Consider the following 25,292-nt stretch of genomic DNA (forward strand, 5'->3'; position numbering starts at 1 on the left):
CTTGGAAGCTAGCCATATGATATTCTTAGTGTGCACTAGGCTTGTCCACAAGTGAAGATGAAATTCCTATGACTACAGTGTCTGAATAATGTGGAGCAATATGAATCTTGTTTTTCTTTTTTAGAGCTTGAACTAATAACCCATAGCTTGGATCACTCAAATGCTTGTTTGCTCTGCTGAAGACTGAAACACCCAGACCTCTGCCTGAAAGAAGAAACTTTCTGGCAGACTGACTCTTCTCCTCCTACATAATAATTTTTTTCCAAAGTCATGTGGACAGACATTTTGCTCTCATTTAAGAGCTGTGTACTCTCTTCAGTCTGTGTCAGAACTCCCAGAGGTGTCAACAGGATTTGCATATATAAATCAAAACTGACTGCCCTCAATTTGAGCGTGTTTAAACGATTCATGTAGGAAGTCTGAACTTCATGTTTCTAGCCCTGAACAGTTTATCTTAAAATAAAGTCAGTGAATTGTTGCTATTTGAAAGGATTGTGAAGTATCTTAGTTTTTAATGATAAAAATGTGATAATTTAAGAGATTGATTTTTTTTCCCCCACAGAAAATTCTTTATTTCCTCCATGCATGTTGTTTCATGTTCTACTTAAGTCAAAGGCTGAGCCCTAAAATTGCAAAAAAAACCCAACAAACCAACCGACCACTCAGTTTTTATGACTAAGATGTTGATTGCCTATCTTTGGTACCTCGGTACTGAATGTAAAATACATCCAGATCTCTCTTTCATGCTTTTTTCACTACTGCCACCAAATAAAAATACTCAGCAGTCAGAAACTGCTGAGACAGTGTGTTACAGCAACACATCCTACTGTAGGGAACTCTCAAGGACAGATTCTGCTCTGTAGCAGAATCTGGTCTTTGTCATGGTTTGGGGGCAGTGAATGAAAAGTATGGCTAGAGCTGTAGGCATATAAGGCACTGCCAGCACTTGGAGGTGAAGGTTCTCAGGGGCAAGGAGAGAACTAACTTGCTGGACTTAGGAGCTGGACCTGTTCTCTCTGTAGTTCCTCCCAAAAGGTGCAGGAGGAAAGAGGAAGAAGTAACTTCCTGAAGCCCCTTTTTTCTCTCCCCCTTCCCTCTCCCAGAATAGATCTGCTCCTTCCATTTAAACCATGAAGACTTTTGTCAACTACCAGGAACTGACACCTCCCCCCCAGTACCACATCAGTGGCTCCCTGCTGGCAACTTTCAGAGGTCATTTTCTGAGAACAGAAGTATTTCTCCTCCCACTCTACAAATACTATTCCTGCAAGCTTTGCTCCTCATACAGAGTCTTAACACCCCTGGTTGAAATACGGCCTGACATCTGCAAAGGGAAGTGGACAGAAGAGAGCAATCCTCTACCATGCCAATGGCTGAAATGGAAGAAAGAAGTCTGGCTCTGCTTCATATTGTGTGAGGTTTCCCCAGATAAAGGCTGTGTGCTTGAGCACAAAGACAGCCGTAGAACAAGCTTAAGTAACATCAGGTCCCGATTTCTGTTGTTAAGCTGTCATTTTATCTCTCATTTAGATAAAATGTAGAATGCCGCAAGATTCCTGCAGAAAACTTTAACATTTCAGTTGCAGCTGTATTTCCACTGTGGCACGAAGTTGCTAACAGAACATCTTTACTGCAAAAACAAAAGTGACCTGCATTCCTCAAAAAATTGTAGGGTATGTGATACTGCTGCGTTGTCTCTGCAGGCAGAAATACTGTGTGGGTTGTGTACAAGGATGTATTCTGTCCAGCTGTATTTGGGGGAACATGAAGGGAGGGAATATAATGATTTTCTTCTCCATATTTGGATAGATGCTTGGCCATGTTTCATTGAGTAATTCAACCAAAAAACTATTTGGCTAAAGGACAGCAATCCCCAGACTGCTTGTTTGCAGAAGGGATTTTAACCGGGGGTAAAAATTCCCCTTTTGTTTAGTAAGCAGGGTAGTGTTAAATGACCATATGATCTTGCGGGAGACAGTAAGGAATTGCTGGAATTCACAAAGTCTGTGGATTTTAATAAGACAATAAAAGAGATAAAGCAATGTGATTGTAAAAGCAGTTGAGTGCTGCTCTTAAGCTTTCCTTTTCAGGACCAGTGAGCCCTCTTCTGTCACAAGGCAAACGCAGTTTATTCACAAGATCTAGCGCTTTTTGTTACCTGCTGTTTTGTAATGGAATAGAGTCACAGTCCAGCACCACCTTCTTATGCACATTGTCATCAGAAGCCACACGAAACCTGCATTTTCTGCTCAAGTAGTGAAGCCCAAGGGATGTATTTTGACCTTCAGGGATGCTTAAAGTGGGAAAAACTCCTTCTGCTCTCCATTTCCCCATCTGCTACAGATCAGTATGAACCAAAGCACAAATAATATGCATGAATACAACAGGGAAAAGACCATCAAAAGCAGAGGGCTTAAGCACATCAACATGGAAAGGATTTGTAAAGAGCTGGCAGGCAGGCTTGTAGAAGGCAATTTCATTACAATGGAGATTTCCTCTGGAAATGGTGCTTTTGGAAAGGCTTAGTGAACATACAGTGAAGAGAAAGCTTGCTGCTTACACACACACACATGACCTCCACCATCAGCAACATGACTTTTGCAAGCACAGCCCCATGGATAAAATACCTTCCTGAGGACTTCACAGGCTAAATTCACACTTTTTAAGTTTTGGTTTATTCCAGAAATTATTAAGTATTTTTCCCAAATCATGTTGGGCACACTCTGGAATACTTTGGATGCCCTCACTCTTTCCCTCATACCATTAGATTGTGTTTATTACAGATGCTGATGCTAACTCTCATAGTTTCTTGTAACACTTTAGTTAGTGTCTCTTCTCTGCACAAGTAGGTAGGATGCCAGTGATTTTGAGGAGAGTAACCTGTGTCATACACAAGGGTGAATATGTGAGGAGAGTTACTCACTGCTCACAGGTCACTAATTCTTTCTGAAGTCTTTTGATTGCTAATTATGCACAGATTGAAAGGAAATTTTCCCTTTCCACTTCAATGGTCCTTGATTTTGCTTCCCATCAGTACCATGCCTGGATCTCTGTCTTGCATCCAGGGTCACAGCTTAGCTGTTCACCTATTTAGTTCTTTTCTACTGTGAACTCCCTGTATGACAAATATATTTACATCTTGAATTATTGACTTCAGTCTGCTGCCCTTGTACAAATACAGTTGAACCTATAAGAGCTTCTGCGCAGCAGGGCTTGCGAGACCTAGGAGAATACACATTTTCAAAAATTGCACATGTATCAATGAAAAAATATAACTGCCCTGTTATTTTTTACATTCTCAATTTTGAATTGCCAAGACTGAAATTAATTGCTGTGTTCTCACAATCATACCTGATTGTGGTTCCCCACACTGGCCCCTTTTTTTGGAGGGAATGGATGCCATCCAGAGGGACCTCAACACGCTTGTGAGGTGGGCTGATGCCAACCTGATGAAGTTTAACCATGACAGGTGCAAGGTCCTACACCTGGGTCGGAGCAATCCCAGGCACAGCTACAGGCTGGACAGAGAACAGATTCAGAGCAGCCATACGGAGAAGGACTGGGGGGTGTTGGTAGATGAGAAAATGAACATGAGCCGGCTTCAGTGTGCGCTTGCAGCCCAGAAAGCCAACCGTATCCTGGGCTGCATCAAAAGGAGCATGACCAGCAGGTCGAAGGAGGTGATCCTGCCCCTCTACTCTGCTCTCATGAGATCTCACTTGGAGCGTTGTGTGCAGTTCTGGTGTCCTCAAAACAAAAAGGACATGGAACTGTTGGAACAAGTCCAGAGGAGGGCCACAAGGATCATCAAGGGACTGAAGCACCTCCCGTATGAAGATGGGCTGAGAAAGCTGGGGCTGTTCAGCCTGGAGAAGAGATGGCTGCGTGGAGACCTCATAGGTGCCTTCCAGTATCTGAAGGGGGGCTATAGGGATGCTGAGGAGGGACTCTTCATTAGGGACTGTAGTGATAGGACAAGGGGTAACGGGTTCAAACTTAAACACGGGAAGTTTAGATTGGATATAAGGAAGAAGTTCTTTACTGTGAAGGTGGTGAGGCACTGGAATGGGTTGCCCAGGGAAGCTGTGAATGCTCCATCCCTGGAGGTGTTCAACGCCAGAGTGGACAGAGTCTTGGGTGACATGGTTTAGTGTGAGGTGTCCCTGCCCATGGCAGGCGGGTTGGAACTAGATGATCTTGAGGTCCTTTCCAACCCTAACTATTCTACGATTCTAAGGCAGGAGGTGCTTATGAAAACTGGCCATTGACATGAATTGCTCTTCCTCTGACAAAAATGCTTTCAGTTCATCGTCCTTTCCTTCGCTTCCGAGTCCTAAAATGTGTGGCATTTATAAATCTAAGTCTGGTCTAACGAAATTATGGGGTAACCAAGGGAATTGACAGTAACTTTCAAATAAACTAAACCAACAGAAGAATACTTTCAATTACCTCAACACTAAGAAGTAACAGCAGCACAACGCACCTGCAATGATCCCCCTCACTTAGGAGTGCCTTGCAGAAACCAGACATTTCTCCCACTTCCACCTCCTCTTCTTGTTTATAGTTTTCCACTCTTTATTCTGGTCTGTGCAAAGACTGACATGATCTTTAGCCTGATAAAAGGTAGACGAAGAGCACTCTGAGGTATGCTATTGGTGTCACTAAGACCACAGTGAATGAAATTGCAGCATCATTTGTTTAATCCTCCAAAGACCAACAGCACAAATCAACTTGCTGAAGACTTTGGTGGTTGTAGCAACTTTCAGTTACCCTTTTCAAGAGAGTCTGCAGATTAGCCCAAGAGGGATGCTGTAGCCTTATTTCACTGTTGCATGAACATAAAACCGTTTAACTGATTCCCCTCATCACCTGCACATCCTTCAGTACCAAAACTACTCTTCACATATGCCTCTGTGTCTGATTGATATCTTCTCCTCAAGCACTAAGTAGCAAATGTATACCTAAGAAACAGACTTTTATGAAGCACTATAACTACTACATATAAGTAAAAACGCATTAGAACCATAAATTAAATGCACCATTTCCCTAATTAAATAATATTTTCTGTCACTTAGTCTCTTGTCATTCGCACTGGAATTTGAGTATTGCTGGAAAGTCAGAGGGATGGTATTAGATCAATTTTCCATCAGGTGACACCTCAGTGAAGAAGAGTAAATAATTCAATTAAATGTAAATGTGGGGTTTGACTTGCAAATGCACCAATGTATCTGTGTATTCCATGGCACCATGAAATGTCAACAAAAGTAAACTGAAGCAGAGATGAGAACTAGAAAATGAAGAAAGGAAGGAAAAGTGCCAATGAAAGGCAAAACCTGCAATAAACAGGTTTACATTCCCAAACGAGTTTTTCTGAGTTACTCCTGGAAATGGAGTTGATTAGCTTGAGAACTGTATAATACTAAACCAGTGGTAAAATTAACCCAAGTTATTGCTTCATAACAGTCTGGAGAATTAAATCTTTACAGAGTTTGGTTGAAGAGAGAGTGGGTTTTGAATTTGGGCAGGAGGTCTCTTCGGGAGTGTTTCTCCCAACAGGATCACAGACAGCGAGAAACCATGGGAACCCTTCCAAACAATGGCTTGCCATCTCACACTTGGCTACCGGGAATACTTCGTAGCAAGCACAGAAGATCATTGTCACTGTCGATACATCCATGCACACATGTTTACACGTACATACCCATATAGATGTAAGCATGCAGGTGCTGTCCCTGCCTTTCACACACAGCCCCTTGTGCACACTCACCCCATGTACCCAGAGACCTCGCCACTGCTTAGTGAGACCGCACAACAGTGAGGTACTGCTACATCTTCAAAGCTGATAAACTCAGTCCACAGGCGAATGAAGTGCCCCCTTGAACAAGAGAGGAAGACCGTGACAGCGCCAGGCGCGGGACCAGCGCACACCACCCAGCCGAAAGCGCATCCTCCCCGCAAAACAAAGCTCTGAATTCACCACGACTAACGCAGCAGCACGTGTCAGCGCAAGCCCTCGCTCCGTCCCTGCGAGCAGCAGTTCCAGCTCCGCGGCGGGGGAGCGGAAAAGGCTCTCCTCGCTTTTGCGGGGACGGAGGGCTCCTGCTTTTACCCCTTATCCCGAGCCCAGCACCGCTCCGGCTAGGAGCGTTTCCAGTGACCACCACCCCCCACCACCCCCCCCCCCTGGGGGACGGGCTGTGCCCCGCCAGGCGTGCGGGACCCGCTGGGGCGGGACGGGAAGGCGGGGAAGGGGACTTGTTACCGAAAGGCGAGGGGCCGAGGGGGGGCAGCCGGGAGAGAGGCGTGCGAGGGGCAGCGCCTCAGCTTTGGGGGAGGCCCGCGGGGGGATTAAAGGACGCGGGTACCTGCGGAGGCTGGCGGGAGGTAGGCCGCCCCTCCGAGGAGAGCGCCGAGGAGGTGGGGCGTCAGAGGGCGACTACCCGCTCTGCTCCCTCTGCTGCCGGCGTGTCCTCGCGCCCGCCGCTCCGCGATGTGGCCCCTGGTGGCTCTGTGCTGCCTGGGGGGGCTGTCGCTGTCGCTGTCGTTGTCGCCGTCCACGCCGCAGGGCCGGGCGGGCGGCCCTGCGGGCGCCCTCTCCCGCGCCCCCAGCCTCGCCTCTCCCGCGCTGGCGGGGCCGCCGCTGCCCGACACGACGGAGAGCAAAGTGGAGAAGCTGGGCCGCGCCTTCAAGCGCCAGGTGCGGCGGCTGCGGGCGCGCAGCGGGCGGCTGGAGCTGGTGTTCCTGGTGGACGAGTCGTCGAGCGTGGGGCCGGCCAACTTCCTCAGCGAGCTGCGCTTCGTCAAGAAGCTGCTCTCCGACTTCCCCGTGGTGCCCGCGGCCACGCGCGTCGCCATCGTCACCTTCTCCTCGCGCAGCAACGTGGTGCCCCGCGTGGACTACATCTCGCGGCGGCGGCCGCAGCAGCACAAGTGCGCCCTGCTGGGGCGCGAGATCCCGGCCATCGGCTACCGCGGCGGCGGCACCTACACCAAGGGCGCCTTCCAGCAGGCGGCGGTGAGCCCCGCGCCGCGGGCGGGCGGGCGGGCGACGGCGGGGGGCGTCCGGCTGGGGGTGCTGGTGGCTCAGTGAGGTGTGTGCTGGGTGAGGTGTGAGCGGTGAAGGGCTGGTGGAGCAGAGAGGTGTGTGCTGGGTGAGGTGTGAGGTGAGGGGCTGGTGGAGCAGTGAGGTGTGTGCTGGGTGAGGTGAGGGGCTGGTGAAACAGAGAGGTGTGTGCTGGGTGAGGTGAGGGGCTGGTGGAACAGAGAGGTGTGTGCTGGGTGAGGTGTGAGGTGAGGGGTTGGTGGAGCAGTGAGGTGTGTGCTGGGCGAGGTGTGAGGTGAGGGGCTGGTGGAGCAGTGAGGTGTGTGCTGGGGTGAGGTGAGGGACGGGTGGCTCAGGAGGTGTGTGCTGGGTGAGGTGTGAGGTGAGGGGCTGGTGCTGTGGTGCAGTGCAGTGAGGTGCAGAGTGTGCAGTGCCCAGCTCTGAGCGGTGAGGGGAAGCACAGCATGGTATGTGGTGCAGTGTTGCATGGGGTGGGGAGGCATGGTGGCTTGGTGCTCAGTGTGACGTGCAGGTGTGGGATGGCAGTGTGGCTCTGCATGCCGTGTGAGGGTGGTCAGTGTCAAGGGGTGTATGGTGGGATGTGGAATGGTGTGGTGTGGGACGTAGAATAGTCTGGTCAGGGCAACTAGTCACTGTCTTGCTGTGCCATCTTTGCCTGCGGCTCCCATATTTTCTGCTGCCCTTGCAAAAAAATGTGTGAAATTCACTCTTGGAAGGAGCATGGAGCCAATGTCCCGATTTCAAAAGATATATATATGAGTCAGGTCTGGCATCTGAAATGTCTGCCTCGCTTCTTGGCAGCGGGACTTGGTGCCTGATAGCTGTCAGCAATCAGACACATTTACACACTGATGCCAGGTGACTATTTTAATTGCTGATGACTGACAAAGGTGCCCTTAAGCTTTGTGCACTATACCAATTAATAGTAGCATGTCCAGGAATGTTTCTAGAAACTGGAACACAATTATCTGTAGTGTTGTTATACTGTCCTGTGGCACAAACTTGGTCTCGGCAGCTCCTGGGCATGTGTTGGCACTTGAGCATGCTGGGGAGATTTCCCAGTAGATGGCTTGTGGACAGCCAGTCTACTCTGGAAGTTATTTTATGAGGCTGAACCGGGCTGCCCCTTGCCATTTAGCCTTCCGGAGCATTCCCAAAGCAGATTTTTTTTGTTACGTTTAATTTCTGGTAGTGTGCTGTAGCTGAGCATTGGGTGTACATCTCTTGAAACATCTTGTTCTCTCACTTGGAGTAGATGAGTGAGACTGCAAGAGGTGTGTCAGTGCTGGGCATATGAAATTGGCAAAGGTTATTTGCTTCTTCACATTTGGCAAGGAAAAGCAAGGCCATTGTGCTCAGAGTTACCCATGGAAAACCTGCTTTAGCAAAACACATCCCTGTATTAGACATTCCACTATGAAGTCAGGTTTTAATATAGATCCATCCCTGGGGTGCTGTGTGAAAAAGGTAATGATAGGAGTTAAAAATAACCATTACAGACAAAAGACAAGAAATACTGTCTGTTTTCTTGATATGGAGTCTTGACTAATCATATCTTTGAAATGGAATAAAGAAAAAGTCCTTTCAGGAACCTACAATTTAAGTTTTATGAACCCAGTTAAACCTTGTGGGTACAATAGCGTCACTGCCATTTTACACTGTGGTCTCTTTAAGAATGTGGGAAGAAGAATATTTGCATGGTGGCAGGGAGAATTGAGATAGAATGGCAAGGTTAAATTTCAGGGTGTTTGCTGGTTCTTGGTTAAAGACACTGGACTGTGGCTTAGTTCAGTATATCTTCATGTTAGACAAGTTACAGCTTCAGCGAATGCTTTTCTTTCTAGACACTAGAAAATTACTGGTTTAAGTTTAAAATACTACTATTGGAATAACGAAATTGTTGCTCCCTCTGGACTCTTACACTGCTGTCCTTTGTTTTCAACTGTCTTTTGGTACAACTGCATTTATTTCTTGTACTTTCCTGAAATGTCTCTTTTTTTCTTATTACACTTTAATGGGTTTTTTTTCTGCTTCTAACCAGGATTCTACTTCTTTTCCAAAACCAAAAGTATCTGCAAAGCATGACAAACTCTACAAAATAGTATCAGTTATGTGTTATAGTAACAGAAAATGAAGGAAAGTGCATTGTTAGAATAATCCCAGCACATTAGTTGTTGTGCAGCACTCTTCATTAGTAGGTCTCAAAGTGATTAATTCAACTTTGTGACAGTTCTATGGAAATTACAGCAGCAGAGAGATAAGTGAATTCTGCAGGGTCATCAGGCCAGTCTGTGGCTGACCTGGGAACATCAGTGAACAGGAAAAGATTTACTTAGCAGTTGCTGTCTCAGAACCTGTGGCAGCAAAGCCATTCATTTAGCACCACGCTGAAAGCAGAGCTACTGAGTTTGACAAGATGGGGCACATCCATGTAATGTCCATCTTTCAAAAAGCAAGGGAGTTCTCCTTGGCAGTGCAGTCTTGCATCCTCTCCAAAGGTGCTTCTCAGAGAAGTTTATTGCAGAGTTTCTGTGTTTTGCCACAACGTTCCATGCTCATCTTTGCCCCGTGGACCACGCTGTGACATTCCTATCCAGCAGATTAAAGACAAATTCTATGATGTGCACAGAAATATGAAGGATGTACTATGAGAGACAATGGCAACTCACAGCACCTTGATGAGGAAACCTGAACTGCTATCAGTGTTCAGGTTTGTGACACCATTTGGGATTTCTTGCCACGCTTGAGCTAGCAAGAGCTTATGTCTTTCTTTTAAGGCACATGAATGCAGTTAAGAAAGGGGAAAAGAACTAAGCTCACTCATTCAAAACTCTTTGGCTTCATGTTTTTCTCACATAGTAAGTTGGTGGGACAGCACAGACTACGTGCAGTTCATGTTAGACAGATTGCTTATTGCATTATGGAAAGGTGCAGAGCTGTTGTGACAGCGAGGAAGAACTGAAGCAGAATTGAAGAAAGTACAAACAGGTCTGAGCAAATGTTTCTGCTGCTGGTTGATTAATGAAAGCATCTAAAGCCCAAAGAGCTCAGTAGTGTGAAGCACTGAATTTCTCTGCTGTAGGCATCTGGATTGGAGCTCCTGATCCTGAGAGATAATCATCGCTAACAACACCAACTGGGCCTCGTGGGAGGGATATGCATTTGTTGCCAGATCCATCGTGAAATAGAGAAGATGGATTGTCATACAGTACTGGAAGTTTAATGGTTTGTTCTTGTCTTAGCACAGAAGAGTCACAGTTACATATGTGCCAGGGTTGATGTGCCATCTTTATTGATGGACCATTTAAACATCCTGTAGCTGCACTGATTGTTGTGGCTAGAAAAGATGAAAACAGAAATTATTTAAACTACTTATTGTGGCAGCCTCTTGACAGAATAATCATAGCCTTGCTTCTAAGACAGGCTTATTTCTGTCTTCCATTGAAAGTAAAATGGGAAGTATTTCTTTTAAGAACTAACTTGGAAGTTGTAGGTGTGCACTGCTGTTGAGCTGAAGTCAGAGGTGGTGTACAGCCATCCTTAAAGAGACAAATCCATTGTTCTGAATAGCTTGGCAAAGCAGTAGCTGAGTAGACTTGCTCTGTGTTTTGGTAATTATTGTTGCATTAAAAAGCTGAGCATTTTGTTTTTGTAATTCATCTTCACTGAAGTCAGTGGTGTATGTAAGTGTGAGATCTGTCATGGCACCTACACAATCAGATGATTGATTCGTGAACAATCTGGGTTTTGTATATAATCTGATCTTTAGGTAGCATGAGGAATGGCCAGTCAGCATGTCAAATTCAGTGTTCTGTTGTCATCCAGTTAATAAACATGAAAAAAAAAGGCCCTCAAAAGAATGTAAGCACATATCAGTTTAGGATAAACAGTTCTAATGCTTATTTAATGCTTGTTTAAGTAAGTAATGGTGGCTATGTTTCTTCTTCATGTAAAAAAACAGAAAGTACAGGATGCAGCATTGTTACCCCCTGGGATAATTGGCTTTTGATTTCAATGCATTTTCAGATTCAGAATCTCATTTTGAAATTAAAACAAAAAATAGTTGAAGCAATGGAAATTGAAAACCCTTTTCTTAACATATGAGTGGTTTAAATTTTTTTATTTGAGGAAAGTACTATCCTGCTATTGACAAGCTGAGCATTTAAAATCATGTATGTTGTCTGTTTACCCAAAATGCGTGTATGGATTTTTATTCTTATGACCTCTGCAAAATCAGCATCTAGTGATGAGAGAGCAGCAGATTCTGGCCTGTCTCTGGCGTTGAGCTCTAAATATCTGGTGATGGCTTAGGTTAGTTAGAGTTAGCTGACTAGTTGACAGCAGTGGGCCTCTCTAAGTTCTGGTATGTCCTTGGAGTCTGTATTAGAGATTACAGTGAAAAAAGCTGAAGTCAACCTGGTTTACCTCTGTGGTCACCTTTGAAATTGCAGACCTGGTAGCTGGTGATTACAGAGCAAATTGAGAGTGGAGTTCCTGTCAGCCATCATTAGTGTCAGCTCTAAATCACCACTTTCAATCAGTGTAGTGTTTGTGAAAAGTACTTGTCCTGTGTATTGCAGTCCTGCATAGGATTTGCTCACAAGACTAATACAGTAGGGTCAGAGGCAAGATACACATCTGCACATTGTTCATTGTCTTTAGGCCTAGCCTGAAATGGTGCTACTTTAAGACGTTATTAAGTAGTTCATTTTTTATATGGCTTTTTGGCCAGGACAGGCAGAAAGTGTTCTGTGTAGCATCATACTTGGGGTAAGCAGGGATAATGTTTTCTTTGGTTAAAAACTTATTCTTTGGAAATTGATCTGTTTGTGCTCCAAAACTTCTGCCCTGCATTTTGGTCTAAGCAGAAGTGTGTGATTTGGAGGTCTGGTATTTAGCAGATTACTCATTTATTATCTTCCCTTTAACTTAAGCATAATTTAGTTTTTAAATGCTAAAATACATGTCTTGCAAGAAGCACTGCAGGATACTGCTGCCTACCCTTCTGCCTCATCAGTTCAACAGGACAAACTGAGTTCATGAGTGTGAGGTACAAAAGAGCAACATCCTGGCTTCAGGCACAGGCTGAAGAGCCTCATTCTGGGAGCCTGTGTCCCAGTAGAGACCACTGGTAGGGTTGTCCCCTTGTGCAGTGCCTCTATAGGGCAGTTCTGATTTAGGTGTGCTGAAACCCTTTACTCCAGTGTTTCAGCCTCCGTTGAGTATGTAGGAAGCTGCAGATACATAGATAATGCTTCCTGACACTAGACCCTGAATTAAAAACCTGCTTCCTCTCCCTTATTCTCCATGTTCTTCTTTCTCAGTATCCCTGAAAGCAATGAACATGATAGCTCCAGTCAAAAAAAAAAAGGCAGAATGTGCTAGTGAGTGTTCTGTTCTTCATTGCTTTTTAAAGAATTGTTTTTCATGGCTTGAAAAAGTCACTTGTCAGTACTCTTTTAACACTTTGGACTGTGTGCCCTCCCAAACCACAGTTTTTATACCTTGAATATACTCCAACAATATGTTCATACTAGCAGTAGGGATAAGTAGCAGCAGTGCAAAATGTTGTATAAAAAGAATTGTTATCAGATGGAACGGTGTACAATATTTTAATGCAGAGTTTATGGCTTACTAAAACCTGGCTCAGAGGCATTCAAGTTACCATACTTGCACTATTGCACAACTCCTGGCCAAGGAGTTCGCTCATGCAACTTGGTGGCTCTAAGAATGGCATATCAGCCCACAAAAGAACTTAAAGTTACAGTTCTCTTTTTTGTTCTTCAGTTTTTGAGATGCACATTTATTGCTTGTTGCACTATTGTGAGTTTGATCAGAATTCAAAGATGTATGTAGTTTTAGACAGGAGAAGGAAGAACTTTCCAGCACCGTACATCATATTTAGCAGTATTTCCTGACATGAACTTCAGCATTAATATTCTGTATGCATTATATTTTGTGTGTTCTCTGACACATTTTTATGCTTCATCATCCAGTTCCATTTTTTTACTGGAATTTGAAAGTAAGATTTTACAGGCAAGACAGAATGTTTGTGGTGATCAGAATTTTCTGACCGTCTTAGGTGTAGAAATTAAAAGTACCGTTGTCTTTACCAACAGCTGGCTCTTCAGGTGACCAGGACCATGTTCAAGTCTTTGAGCTGCTTAGTTCTCTATGGTGTTACCACAATCCAAAACAAAAACTGCTGTTATTATTATGATGTTCCCTCTGGTTCAGGGTCTTTCTGGTAACCTCAGGCAGGAAGATGAACCTCCTTGAATCAAAGCTTTAACATTCAGGGCTGTGGCACTCTGATGAGCCCATGCAGTGTAAATAGTGAAACAGTGAGTCCAATTGTCTGTACTATTTCTCTCCCAAAAGAACTACCACCCCCCCACCCCCCACATCCCCCCGCTGGTCTGGGACAGCTGTTATCAGTGATAGCTTTGTGCCTGTGTTGCTCAATTCTAGCAGTCCTGGAGCAAAAGAAGATATTTAGAAGATAATTGAGCAGTGAGAGCTGGAAGTAAATGGGCCAGGTCATGAATTGTGTTTTCCTTCTGGAATTAATTACTCTGTTCAGCTTTTTTCCTGCTTTTTTAAAGTAATGAATGTTTAAAACAAACACAAAAGAAACAAATATTTGGCAGATGCAGTAATAAATAGTGGTGTGAGTGCTCTGTCTGAAAATGCATGAAGATTAATTACGTATTCAGTAAAATATTTTTGAGTCCTTTTTTTATTATTATCAGAAGACCAGAACAGTACTAGAGAACTCAAGTAACGTCTTGGTTATATTAATGATGGGAACTGATCACACACAAAGAAAACTAGAATCTTAAATTTTTGAAATCAAACTGAGATCTATTAGCAAGAAATATTTTGAACACAACACAGAGCATAGCAGCATATGAGGCTTCCAGCAGCTTTTCAAAGTGCTGATAAACTTGTTAAAAGGTTGTACAGCACTAAGAACTGAGGAAATGGCTATGTACATAGATACCTTGTCTTTTAATGTCTTATTTAGAAGACCTCGGAGTAACAGAAGATTATGAATATATGTATAAATATATAAATGGAAAGATACTCATGTTGTTTCCTGGAAACAAGGTGCATTCTGTTCTAGTTTAGAGCTCAAAACTTTATGCCACCTAATTTCAAGCCATCAGATCCAGCATTCCTGGCACTTGTGTGAAACAAGTGTGTAGGTCAAAATTCTGTGTAGTAGCTCCTGTCATTGCAAAGGCAATGGTTTTTGGTTGTGTTAGGTTCTTTCTTGATGGTGGGGGGGGGGAAGAAACAGTTTGTAATGTGAAGATCATTTTCTTAGACTTGGAGTGCACAGCTTTGCTCTCTGAGGTAAGAATGGTTTACTCATTTTTCAGACATACAAAATGCATGAAATGGCACTTTTCAACTGTGCAACAGTACTTAATTGAAAATGTAGCTCAGGCAGTACAAGCAGTATCTATGCTGATTGGTTTGCAGAAAGAGGCAAAAAGGTTAGGTGAATAATAAATACTAAGAAGCGGAAGTCAAATGCGTGCCTCCCATATCACAAAAATATAGAATCAGTGAAAGGCATCTCTGGAGACCATCTGGTCCAACCCCCCTGCTCAAAGTGGACCTGCAAGATCAGATTGCTGAGGACTGTGTGCAGTTGCAATATGAGTATCTCCAGGTATGGAGATGCCACAGCATCTCCAGGAAACCTAGTTTCAGTGGTTGATCACCCTTGTTTCTTCTCTTTAAGTGGCATTTACGGTATTTCAGTTTGTGCCTCTTCCCTCATGCTACTAATTAGAAGAATCTGGATCTGTCTTTTTTACTTCCCTCCCCAGTAAGTATTTATGTTATGGATAAGAAGACCTCAAGCCTCCTTTTTTCCAGTTGAACAATACAAGATCTGTCAGCCTTTCCTCAGATGAAATGTCCCTATGTTTCCTGGCCATGAGCATGCCTGGCATTTATACCTCTGCTTTTATTTGTAGAGTGAGGATGTTTGACTCAGCTGTGAGACTTACTCAGGTCATACCTAGTGAGCATCCACTCAGATGCTCACAGCATCTACTTAGAGATGCTTAGAAGGTAAGTGGTATGGCTGAGAAAAACCACAAAAATGTACTAGCATTCTTGCACTTTGTTGCTGACAAGAGATTGGGAAGTTCATTCTCAATTATGCAAAAAACACACAGAAAGTTAGAAAAGGATAAAAGGCAAGTGGAAGATAACTACATGCTGAGAGGGTGACACTGTGAAGGAGGAGATGAAGGTTGAAGATAGGATGAGAAGGATAGGAAAGATTAAAAGATACATGCATAGATTAAGGAAATTATTTTGATTACCCAACAATTGTTGAATAAATTAATCATGAGAATATAATTGCTAGAGCTAGTACATTATTTAACTGAAGTGAAAATCATTGTAATACAAGTCTAACATGAAATAGGTGTATTTTAAATAACTTTTTTTTTTAACTTCTTCTTGTCTTCAACAGCCTATTACATCTAGTACTATTTAAAGATCCGGATTGATCCTATAGATACAATTTTTTTCCTGAATTGCAAGTGCAGTTCCTGCTAGGGGAGTAGTCAAGGAGAGCTTTTATATTAGTTAATTTCATCTATGTAGGTAACAGCTAGTTCTCTAGAGCTCTGTAACAGTGTAGAAGAGAGTGGTGAAAGGTAACAATTGGAAACCAAAACCTCAACTGTGGAATATTTCTTAGTTGCTCTCCTGAAAGGGGTCACAAAACCTGAAGAGAGGATAAGATTTATTTGAGCAGAGCAGTGAAAGTAGGAGTGTTTAGTGACCAAAAGAAAAGGTTGTGAAATCAGAGCTTTGCTGTTTTAGAGAGAGTGCAAAGGAGGTATATCCAGGTCTTTTATGTAACAACATTTGTAGCATGATTAAGTGGAACAGTATTTGTCATCCCTTAACTTTGCAGTAGTGTGAGATGACCAGCTTCCTTAGGATTGCTTGGGATTCAGTGATAAGATGCCCCATCTCCACCAAAAACTATGGCTCGTCCCAGTACTGATTTATTTTTTTCTTACAGAATATTTATTTACACAAAATTTCCTGCCAGATTTGGAATTTTTTACCTGCAGGAAGGAAGAAAGCAAAGAAACTTTGCGAAAAGATTTACATTGTCATTTCTGTGTGTGAGTGACTTGCAGATCCACTTCTGAAGCTGTCCATGAGAAATTAAGAGATTAATTTCTCATTAGCTTCTCATTTCTTTTATCCTTTTCTAACTTTCTTTGTGGTTTTTGCATAATTGAGAATGAATTTCAAAATCTCTTGTCAATAACAAATTTCATTAATTTTTCATTAATTTCTCATTTCTCGTTAGTTTTTTTTTTTTTTTAGACATTAGGGTTTTTTTAATAAGTGCTCAAAAATCATGTAGATGAGACCTTTGGTAATATGATTTAGACAATTATGGTCTTGGCAGTCCTGGGGTAATGGTTGGACTTGATCTTAAAGGTCTTTTCCAACCTAGTTGATTCTGTGATTCTGTGATGCTAATGAGGTATAATTTATTCATTTTAATATAAGTTTAGTAGTAATTACATTATATTATATATAGTTAACTATATAACCCCTATTTTCAAGAAAGTGAAAATGGAAGACCCAGGGAACTACAGACCAGTCAGTCTCACCTCTGTGTCTGTCAAAATCTTGGAGCAGATTTTCCATGCATGGAAGGCATGCTAAGGCACATGAAAAACAACAAGGTGTTTAGTGACAGCCAGCATGGCTTCACTAAGGGGAAATCCTGCCTGACCAATTTGGTGGCCTTCTATGATGGTGCTACAGAACTGATGAACAGGGGCAGAGCAGTTGATGTCATCTTCCGGGACTTGTGCAAAGTGTTTGACGCTGTCCCGCATGACATCCTTGTCTCTAAATTGGAGAGACATCAATTTGGTAGGTGGACCACTCTGTGCATAAAGTACTGGCTGGATGGCTGCACGTGAAGAGTTGTGATCAATGGCTTAATGTCCAGCTGGAGACCAGTAAAGAGTGGTGCCCCTCAGGGATCTGAGTTGGGATCTTATTCAACATCTTTGTTGGCAACATGGACAGTGGGATTGAGTGTACCCTCAGCAGCTTTGCTGACAACACCAAGCTGTGTGGTTTGGTTGATGTGCTGGAGGAAAGGAATGCCATCCAGAGGGACCTTGACATGCATGTGAGGTGGGCCAGTGCCAACCTCATGAAGTTCAACCAAGCTAAGGGCAAGGTCCTACACCTGGATCGGGGCAATCCCAGGCACAGCTACAGGTTGGGTGGAGGAGAAATTCAGAGCAGCACTGCGGAGAAGGACTTGGCGATGTTGGTTGATGAGAAACTTACCATGAGCCGGCAGTGTACGCACGCAGGCCAGAAAGCCAACTGTACACCGGGCTGCATGAAAAGGAGAGTGACCAGCAGGTTGAAGGAGGTGATCCTGACCCTCTACTCATTCTGTGGCATGTAGGTTTTATGTAATTCCTAGGGTGAAAAGAAATTTAGTCTTAAGTGGTCTACTATTATAGCAGAGCTGAATGGCTCTTTAATGGAGGGCTTTCTGTTTCACTTCTGAGGTTCAGTGAGCTATAACAAATAACATTCCCTTTGTAGCCTTTAGGTAGTGTATTCCCTACAAGGTATACAAGGAGCAGTGTAATTTTTGTGATGAATGCTTGGATAATGTTATTTTGAAAGCTAGGTTCCAATTTAAACCTTTCAGTGCAGGTTTCTCCTGGCAAGAATCCTGGCTCTGTCTCACGTTTTCTAAGGCTTAGTTTGTAAAGTGAGACAGATTAGCACATCACAGTTTATTTCCCTTTAGACAAATGTATTAATTGCCAGTTCTGAATAGCAGAAATTTTCCTTAATAGCAAAACACTGGGTAAGGGCAGAGGTCAGACCCAAGATCAAATGTGTACAGATTAGATACAGAACATGTAATTGAGGCAATAACAGAGTACTTTGATGACATCATTGCTGTGGCTGTCAAGTGATTGAAGAATTCTTTTGTCTCGGATGGTACTCATCCCCTGATTTTGTATTACAAATGCTGTATTAAAACCACGGAAGATAGATGTTTAGCTGGTTTTGTGACTGTGCTGATAGGACTTTGTTTTGCCTTACCATAGTGAATTTCTAGAAGAGGATTTTGTAGGACAACTTTTTTGTTGCACAAGACTTCATTTTTTTTTATTCTAAGGATTGTTATTGGCACAGAGAAAATGGCAAGCCTGCCAGGTATTTGTACACACTAAACAGAGACTGAATACAATACAGATGGCAGTAAGTTTTTGCTAATGTGAAAAGAATGTTTTATTTAAGATCTGGGAGGATTACTGAAACTGACCTATCAGTCCTGTGAAAGAAGTGTAGACAAGAAAATGAGTACTAAACAAGTCAAAGACAAGGTGTTTCTAGTGGCCCATGCATTTCTTTAAAATCATCAATAGCATTAATTTTTTGTTTTGTTTGTACTTATCCTTTATTATTACTTTACAGTAGGGACCAAATGGGCTGTTTTCTCAATTAAACAAGTCATTTAGCACCTTATTTTGAGTTATGGCTGGTGCTCAGTTTCATTTGGTGGTAAAATTGGAAGCAGATGTGGATATTCATACCAAAGAAACAGATCCTCAGGATCCTTTTGAGTACTGTTTAGTATGCTTTTAAGCTTTGTTTGTTGAAGAACCTGACAATTTATGAAATGGCTGCAGAATCCTGTCATGAAAAAGACTCATCTTTATGCAGATGCAGTCCATGAAGTTAATGGGTACTAGTTAAATTTATGAAACCATCTCTATGCTTATAAACTTAGGGGTTAAGTGAAGAGACATTTTAAAATATGTGAAATTTCTGTTGGGAAACCAGTGGCATTCAAAATGACTTTCTGGAGAAGGAAGGAGAGCTGTGTCTTGAAATACAGGAACATGAGTCAGGGTTAAAGGAAACAAAAATTATGTGAAATGCCACACAAATACTGGAGAGAAGAGGCAGGGCAGTACAGGCTGTTACTTGGGTTGTTGGGAGCTCTGGATGGTCTCTTATCCCTTATGTCACTGTGCTTTCACAGAAGGAAACAAAACATTGAGTGGACTACCAGGCATATACAGGTGATGTAAGAGTAGACTTGTGTCTTACTTTTTCCCTTCCCAAATGTTGAATGAATTCTTTCTTTCCTTGTTCTTTTCCTTTGCTGTTATACAGCAGAGATTCCGTGTCTAGAGTTAACAGCTGCAAGACATGAGGGCCAAGCTGTTCAGTGGCTTTGTTTTGATTCCTAGGGGCAACATGTAGCAATTCTGCCTGTTCATCTGTCTTTTCTCTACTTGGTCCACTGGTGCCCAAATATTTGAGTCCTCAGGTAGCGAGAAGACAGCTTCATGCACTCTCACCTGTTACTCAGTTTGTGCCTGTGTGTGGCAGAAGTGCTGCCCCAGAGAGTCTGTCCTTTGAGACGCAGAGGACAGAAAAGTTCTTGGCTGCTTGCTTTATCTCAAGGTCATGTAGCTAAGGGTGTTTGCCACTCAAAAATGGTCTTCTTATGGTGCTTCCCACTTATTCTGATGACCTGCATCTTTTAAGAGGACTTGGTAAGCTACTGTTCCTGAGGTCTATTTCCAGGGAACCTTTCTCAGTTGCACAGAAAGACATGTAGTTTCTGTACTCAGCACAGCAGTTTCAGAGGGCATTGGTGGCAGTCTCGTTCTGTAAAGCAGAGATACCTGATAAATTACTAATTAGAATTAAATAGTCCTTTCTAAGATCGGTGTTGTTCTGGCTCAACTACTGGGGCTCAAGCTAGTTTGTTCATTGGCCATGCAGGCACGTCCCTGCGTTTAGGGGAAATACAGAAGTTTGACTGCTGACTAATATGAGTATCACTTGCTGAAAAACTAGGGAAATGTGTAATGCTGTCCACTACCTTCATCAACAGTTTGTGCAGCTTCGTGCACTGCACAGAGGGAAACAGTGCTGAAAGGATATTCCTGAAATTGCAAAGCCACAGCCTGCCAAAATTAAGTTTTGTTCTGCCTTCTATATGTGTTACAACATAATTATGAGTTGAAATCATCTTCTGCTAGAGCAAGTTGAACATAGGTGGGATCTTAAGAGAGTTGCACTGGCAATCTCCATTATGTCTCTCAGTCTTGTGCAAGTTGTGGTTTCTTCCTCAGTTACACAAGTTCCACAACTTGCATATATTAGGGGCCTATTTTTCCACCTTTGTTATAAATGTGATTTGCAGTTTGGAAGTTCCTTCTGCAAAGCTCAGAGATGCTACAGTTGCCAAAACCAAGTAAGTATGGATGGAACATATGTTTTTCCTCATCTTGCTTTTTGAAATAAAAGGCATTTTCACTGAAACAGCTTAAGACAAATATCCTGAATGGAGCATTTCAGCCTGGATACTTAAGAAGTTACACAGACGTGTAAGTTGCTTACATTTTGTTTTAAAAGAGCACAGTTAATGCTAAACACATCAATTATATCTGTTAATTATAAATAGCACTACGCTCTCTGCCTGTGATGGTACTTGTCTTAGAGCATCCCTTTCAGGATGCATTTACAAGTGAAGCGTTTGTATGTTTTTTCCTGCTATTTGTCTTCATGTTATCTTTTGCTTTGTCTCCATCTTCCTGATTCTTTTCACTTGAGTTTTCCGCTCATTTGTGGTTTTTCACTTTATTCTGGATTTCCACTTAAGCAACATGAGGAAAAATAGGTTTGCTTTGTAAAGGGTATTTGTGTCTGCAAGGGAATTTGGTTTCATTCCCTTTGAGTTTTGCATACAAGTAGTAATAAAATCAAGCCCAACAGCAAAACATTTCTTGGCAGTCTTTCAGACCATGATGCCAATTGTCAGTTCTCGGATTTATGGTGTGTATGCTTATTTTTGTTTAGTATCTACCTGAAATCAGTGAATTGCCAAATCAAAATCAAATTGTCCTGAAATATGGTCTTGCAGGGAAAGGCTGTAAAATCTCTGCTGTATCTTTGCGCTTTTGTAAGCTTTTGGTTGAGCTGACAGTTTTACTCAATAAGTCTTACTTAAAGATTTCATAATAAAACTACTCAACTCAGTTTGTCTCCGTTTTTGGAATGCATGTTTGTTAAAGCTGGCTTAAATACATTTACTACTCATCAGACAATAGCATGATTTTTGGAGTATTGTTCATACTTCTGTCAAATGTGGTCTTTTGTATTGATTTGTAGCATGGTAGAATCTATTATTTAAATAAACATGGTAGTAATTTTCATGCTACCAAGATGAAAGTCAGCATGCAAATTACTTTTGGGTAAATTCACACAGGAAAGAGAAAGTACCTCTTCACAATTCCCTGCTTTATGGCAAGGATGAGATTGGTGGTGGTCCCATACTTACTCACACTTTTACAGACTGTGGCTAATTATGAGAGTGGTCACTCCATAGGGTGGTTTCTAGTTCATAGCATCTTAACAGCACATTTTTGCCAGTGCTTTGCTTGTGTCCAAAACCAAAAATGTTCAGAGAGTAATTAGCACAGGAGCACTGTCAAATTGGAAGGATGAAGTGAGTGGGTATCTGTGGGCATGGCCTCACTTGGGCACTACTGAATCACAGATGTTTTGTGTGAAGTATTGGAACGAATGATCCTTATGAAATCTGTAGATGGCAGCAGGGTGAAGGGAACCACAGGCAGTTTTTGAGGCCATGACTAACAAGCTAAAAGGATCTTGGCAAACTGTTGTAAGGGAGAAGAGCACAATTCCATGGGGAAAAATGGGGATTACTCTGCTGGGGTTAAAATAATTAACAATCTCAATGATTGTTGAGAGAAGTTTAGCAATAAATCAGAAGTGGGCCTTAGAATTTAGTGGATCAAAATGTAAGATGACATTAAAATATGTTAGATCATGTTTGTTATCTCAGACGTGCAAGAAAAACAAAGATGCATCACCAACAGAATAGCAGTTGCCATGGTGGGAGATACAGATAGAAGGATTTTGATCTCTTAGGAGCAAGCAGTTTGCACACAAGACAACAGAGTTGTTCTTTTAGTCACTTGTTTCTCTTTCTTCAACTGATTACCTAGTTAAACTTCATGACTATTGTCTCTGACTTGACATTCAGTCCTTGAATGCATGATGCCATAGGAGGTTCTAATGATTGTTGTTAAGCTTTGGGATTTGTTTTCTATGCATAAAATTACCATTTTGAGGACTGCTTATTTTTCTAGGTTCCAGCTGCAGTTTTCAGTTTCCAGATGCAGTTGTGCTGGTAGTAAAGATTCAGTAGCTGACTGTAGGAGGCAGGCTAAGGGTGCATTTAGATTTTCAATGTCTGTATTAGCTATTCAAACTGCAGTCTGAAGGAAGTTGCTAAAGCATTGGTCAGGATCATTGCTGTCTGACTCATGAGTGACTTTATCAGTCAGTGTGAAAAGTGTCTCAGATCATATAATGATTTCTGTGATTGTACAGACTGAGCCACACTTCAGTTGGTTACAGTGGCTGGCCATATCTGATTATAGGCTCTACCTGCAGATGTTGATCCTTGTTATACTAAGTAGTCATGAAGTAGTGAATGTAGCCATATAATTCAAATAAAAAGAGCCAGTTCATGGAGGAAGTAGTGTGCAGGTCCGCCAGCACTAACCCTTTGCTGAGGTGTGCAATTTCATTTTCTTTTCCAGCAAATACTGCGGCATGCCCGTGGAAATGCCACAAAGGTGATATTTCTCATTACTGATGGATATTCCAATGGGGGAGACCCAAGACCAATCGCAGCATCGTTGCGTGAATTTGGGGTGGAGATCTTCACCTTTGGGATATGGCAGGGGAATATCCGAGAGCTGAATGACATGGCATCCCATCCGAAAGAAGATCACTGTTACCTTCTTCACAGTTTTACTGAGTTTGAAGCTCTGGCACGCAGGGCTCTTCATGAAGGTATTAATGTACTAACCTCAGGAGTCTACAGAGAGCAGAGAAGTCAGAACAGAAAGATCTCCAGTGCTGTTTTGTAATTACATTTCATGTAGTGTCAATTTTTTTTATTTTTTTTTCCCCCCCGCTTACTTTCTAGAAGAGGTAAAGGTTCATTGCTCAGGTAAAAGGATAAACTGTATGTTTGACTAACTCATCATCAACAAAATGTGAGCCAAATTCTCCTCATTAGTATATACATACTTCCATTCAAATCTTCGTTTTGTCCACAAAGAGCAGACTATGATCTTGGCCAAGTGTAACTTTCACTTGAATAGGTTAACCTTGTAGTCAGATACATGGTCATCAAAAAGAGACACCTAATACGCATGTTAGGAGTAGCCTTACTAGCTCCTGGTATTTTACTGAGCAACAGAAGCTAGCCTATTCAGAACTAATTTAGATCTCTCTGCATAAGGGTAAATACAGTTTATGACCTTATACATTCAATAAAACTGGAAAGAGCGAGGGGTGGAAAAGGAGTTTTGACTATGGTTTTATCCTTTTTTTTAGACTACTGTGTTCTAAAAAGAAAGTTCTTCCTGAACACTTGAGTAAGTTTAAATTAGCAAGTAAAACACATGACTAGACCTTCGTTTGAAAGCCAGTTGCTTAATTGAGATTTAGAACATGCATCAGACTAGCCATTAGCATTTATTTGCCACATAAAATTTTTAAAAGTGTGCTACTTTTACATAAGTAGGTGGCTTTACTGCCATTCTGTTTATTCCAGGTAAAGTTTAAAGTGAATGTGCCAAATGAAAGTGTTTCGGTTTTTAATAGTGGCCTACTGGTTATACCTGCCATGACCAAATGTTTTCCTGGTATCAAAAGTGGCATTGACCAAAGTTGGGAGAAGCTGTCTCAGCAGCTTCTTTTGGGAGTAAGACTGCATTCTGGCAGTGTTAGACTAAAACGAAGCTGGGTGAGAAAGTTTGAGGATCTTTGCACTGTGGATTTCAGTGAGCATTTTACCAGAATAGAAACACCAATTTTTTTTTTTCTTTACATTTTGAATATAGTAAGGCTCTGCTTCATGTTGCCATTGCTAGTGCTTAGAGCTGGAACCTAAGGTGGTTAAGAAATATTTCACTAATGACATAATGTGAGGCTGTGGGAGGACTTTTGATGGGATTTTTTTGTTAATAAATTGATTATAAATAATTGATAAATAAATTGTTTCAGACCTGCCTTCTGGCAGCTATATCCAAGAAGATATCTCGCACTGTTCATATCTCTGTGAAGCAAATGAAAACTGCTGCGACATCATGGCAAGCTGTAAATGCGGCACTCACACTGGCCAGTTTGAGTGCATCTGTGAGAAAGGATACTATGGAAAAGGACTACAACATGAATGCACAGGTGAGTCTCATGTCTTAGTGCTTGGGTTTCTCTCTGTGGCCTGATTTCGTGGCTAATCTAGTTGGGAGTGAAAAGCTGTTTTGGATTATGGCTATGAACCTGGATAAGAATGCATTTGAGGCTGTTGGAAAACTCTTATCTGACTGAAGACATAGGATAGCTCTAGCAGTCAAACTTGTCCTGTACCTTATCTCCAGCAGTAGCCAAAAGAGATGCACAGGAAAGAAGCAAATGTTCTGACACAGTAAAACTGTGTGAGCGTAAAACACAGCTCACCAACAGTTTTGTCACTAGAGTTTACTAAGTTTGAGGTAATGTGTTTTTGCACTCAAATCCTCTTAGTAAATTTTTCCTTTGTGAATTTTGCTGACCACTTTTGGAACTTTCATAAACTTTCCTGTTTGGACAGGGGCTAAATGTGTGGACCTTTGCAGGATAAATCCTTGGAGAAACTTACAGTAAACTAAATGTTCTTTAATTCTCTCATGTTGACTTTCAGTTACTACAGAGGAAAAAGACTTGTGGGTCACTAAACAGAAACTTGTTATCACATCTTGCTGAGATTGTTGTTGTTAGTGCTTTTTGGATGTGTCCTGTTATGAGTATGCATTCAAAATCTACAGTTGAAATAGCAACAATATACAACTCTTTATTGTCAGAGAAGGTATGCAGATTTTATCCAACCCAGTTATTTTCTCTAGAACAGAAGTTTCAAAATTGTTAGAGTGTATCTGAACTCTTAAATTTGTTATGTGAGCTGGACAAAAGGAGTGCATAAATCAAGTATTTCTCAATGAGAAGGAAAATACAGTATTTATATTCATCCTTTTGTATTTGTGCATTCTCAGTTATATTCTACAGGTAACAGATCTCTTGAGTTTTT

At 42.1% G+C, this 25,292-nt stretch overlaps 1 protein-coding gene across 1 annotated transcript in view; it reads left to right on the top strand.

The window, feature by feature from the left end:
* The first annotated feature begins 6,420 nt into the window (after window positions 1-6,420).
* SVEP1 (sushi, von Willebrand factor type A, EGF and pentraxin domain containing 1) overlaps window positions 6,421-25,292 on the top strand; it is a 128,669-nt gene continuing 109,797 nt past the window's right edge. The window contains exons 1-3 of the mRNA XM_065661517.1: window positions 6,421-7,015; window positions 22,756-23,011; window positions 24,233-24,409. Of these exons, the coding sequence (XP_065517589.1) occupies window positions 6,491-7,015; window positions 22,756-23,011; window positions 24,233-24,409 (958 nt within the window). The 5' untranslated portion in view covers window positions 6,421-6,490. The remainder of the gene's footprint in view (window positions 7,016-22,755; window positions 23,012-24,232; window positions 24,410-25,292) is intronic.

This window comes from Lathamus discolor, chromosome Z (assembly GCF_037157495.1).
Source record: "Lathamus discolor isolate bLatDis1 chromosome Z, bLatDis1.hap1, whole genome shotgun sequence".
In the NCBI taxonomy this organism is placed as follows: Eukaryota; Metazoa; Chordata; class Aves; order Psittaciformes; family Psittacidae; genus Lathamus; species Lathamus discolor.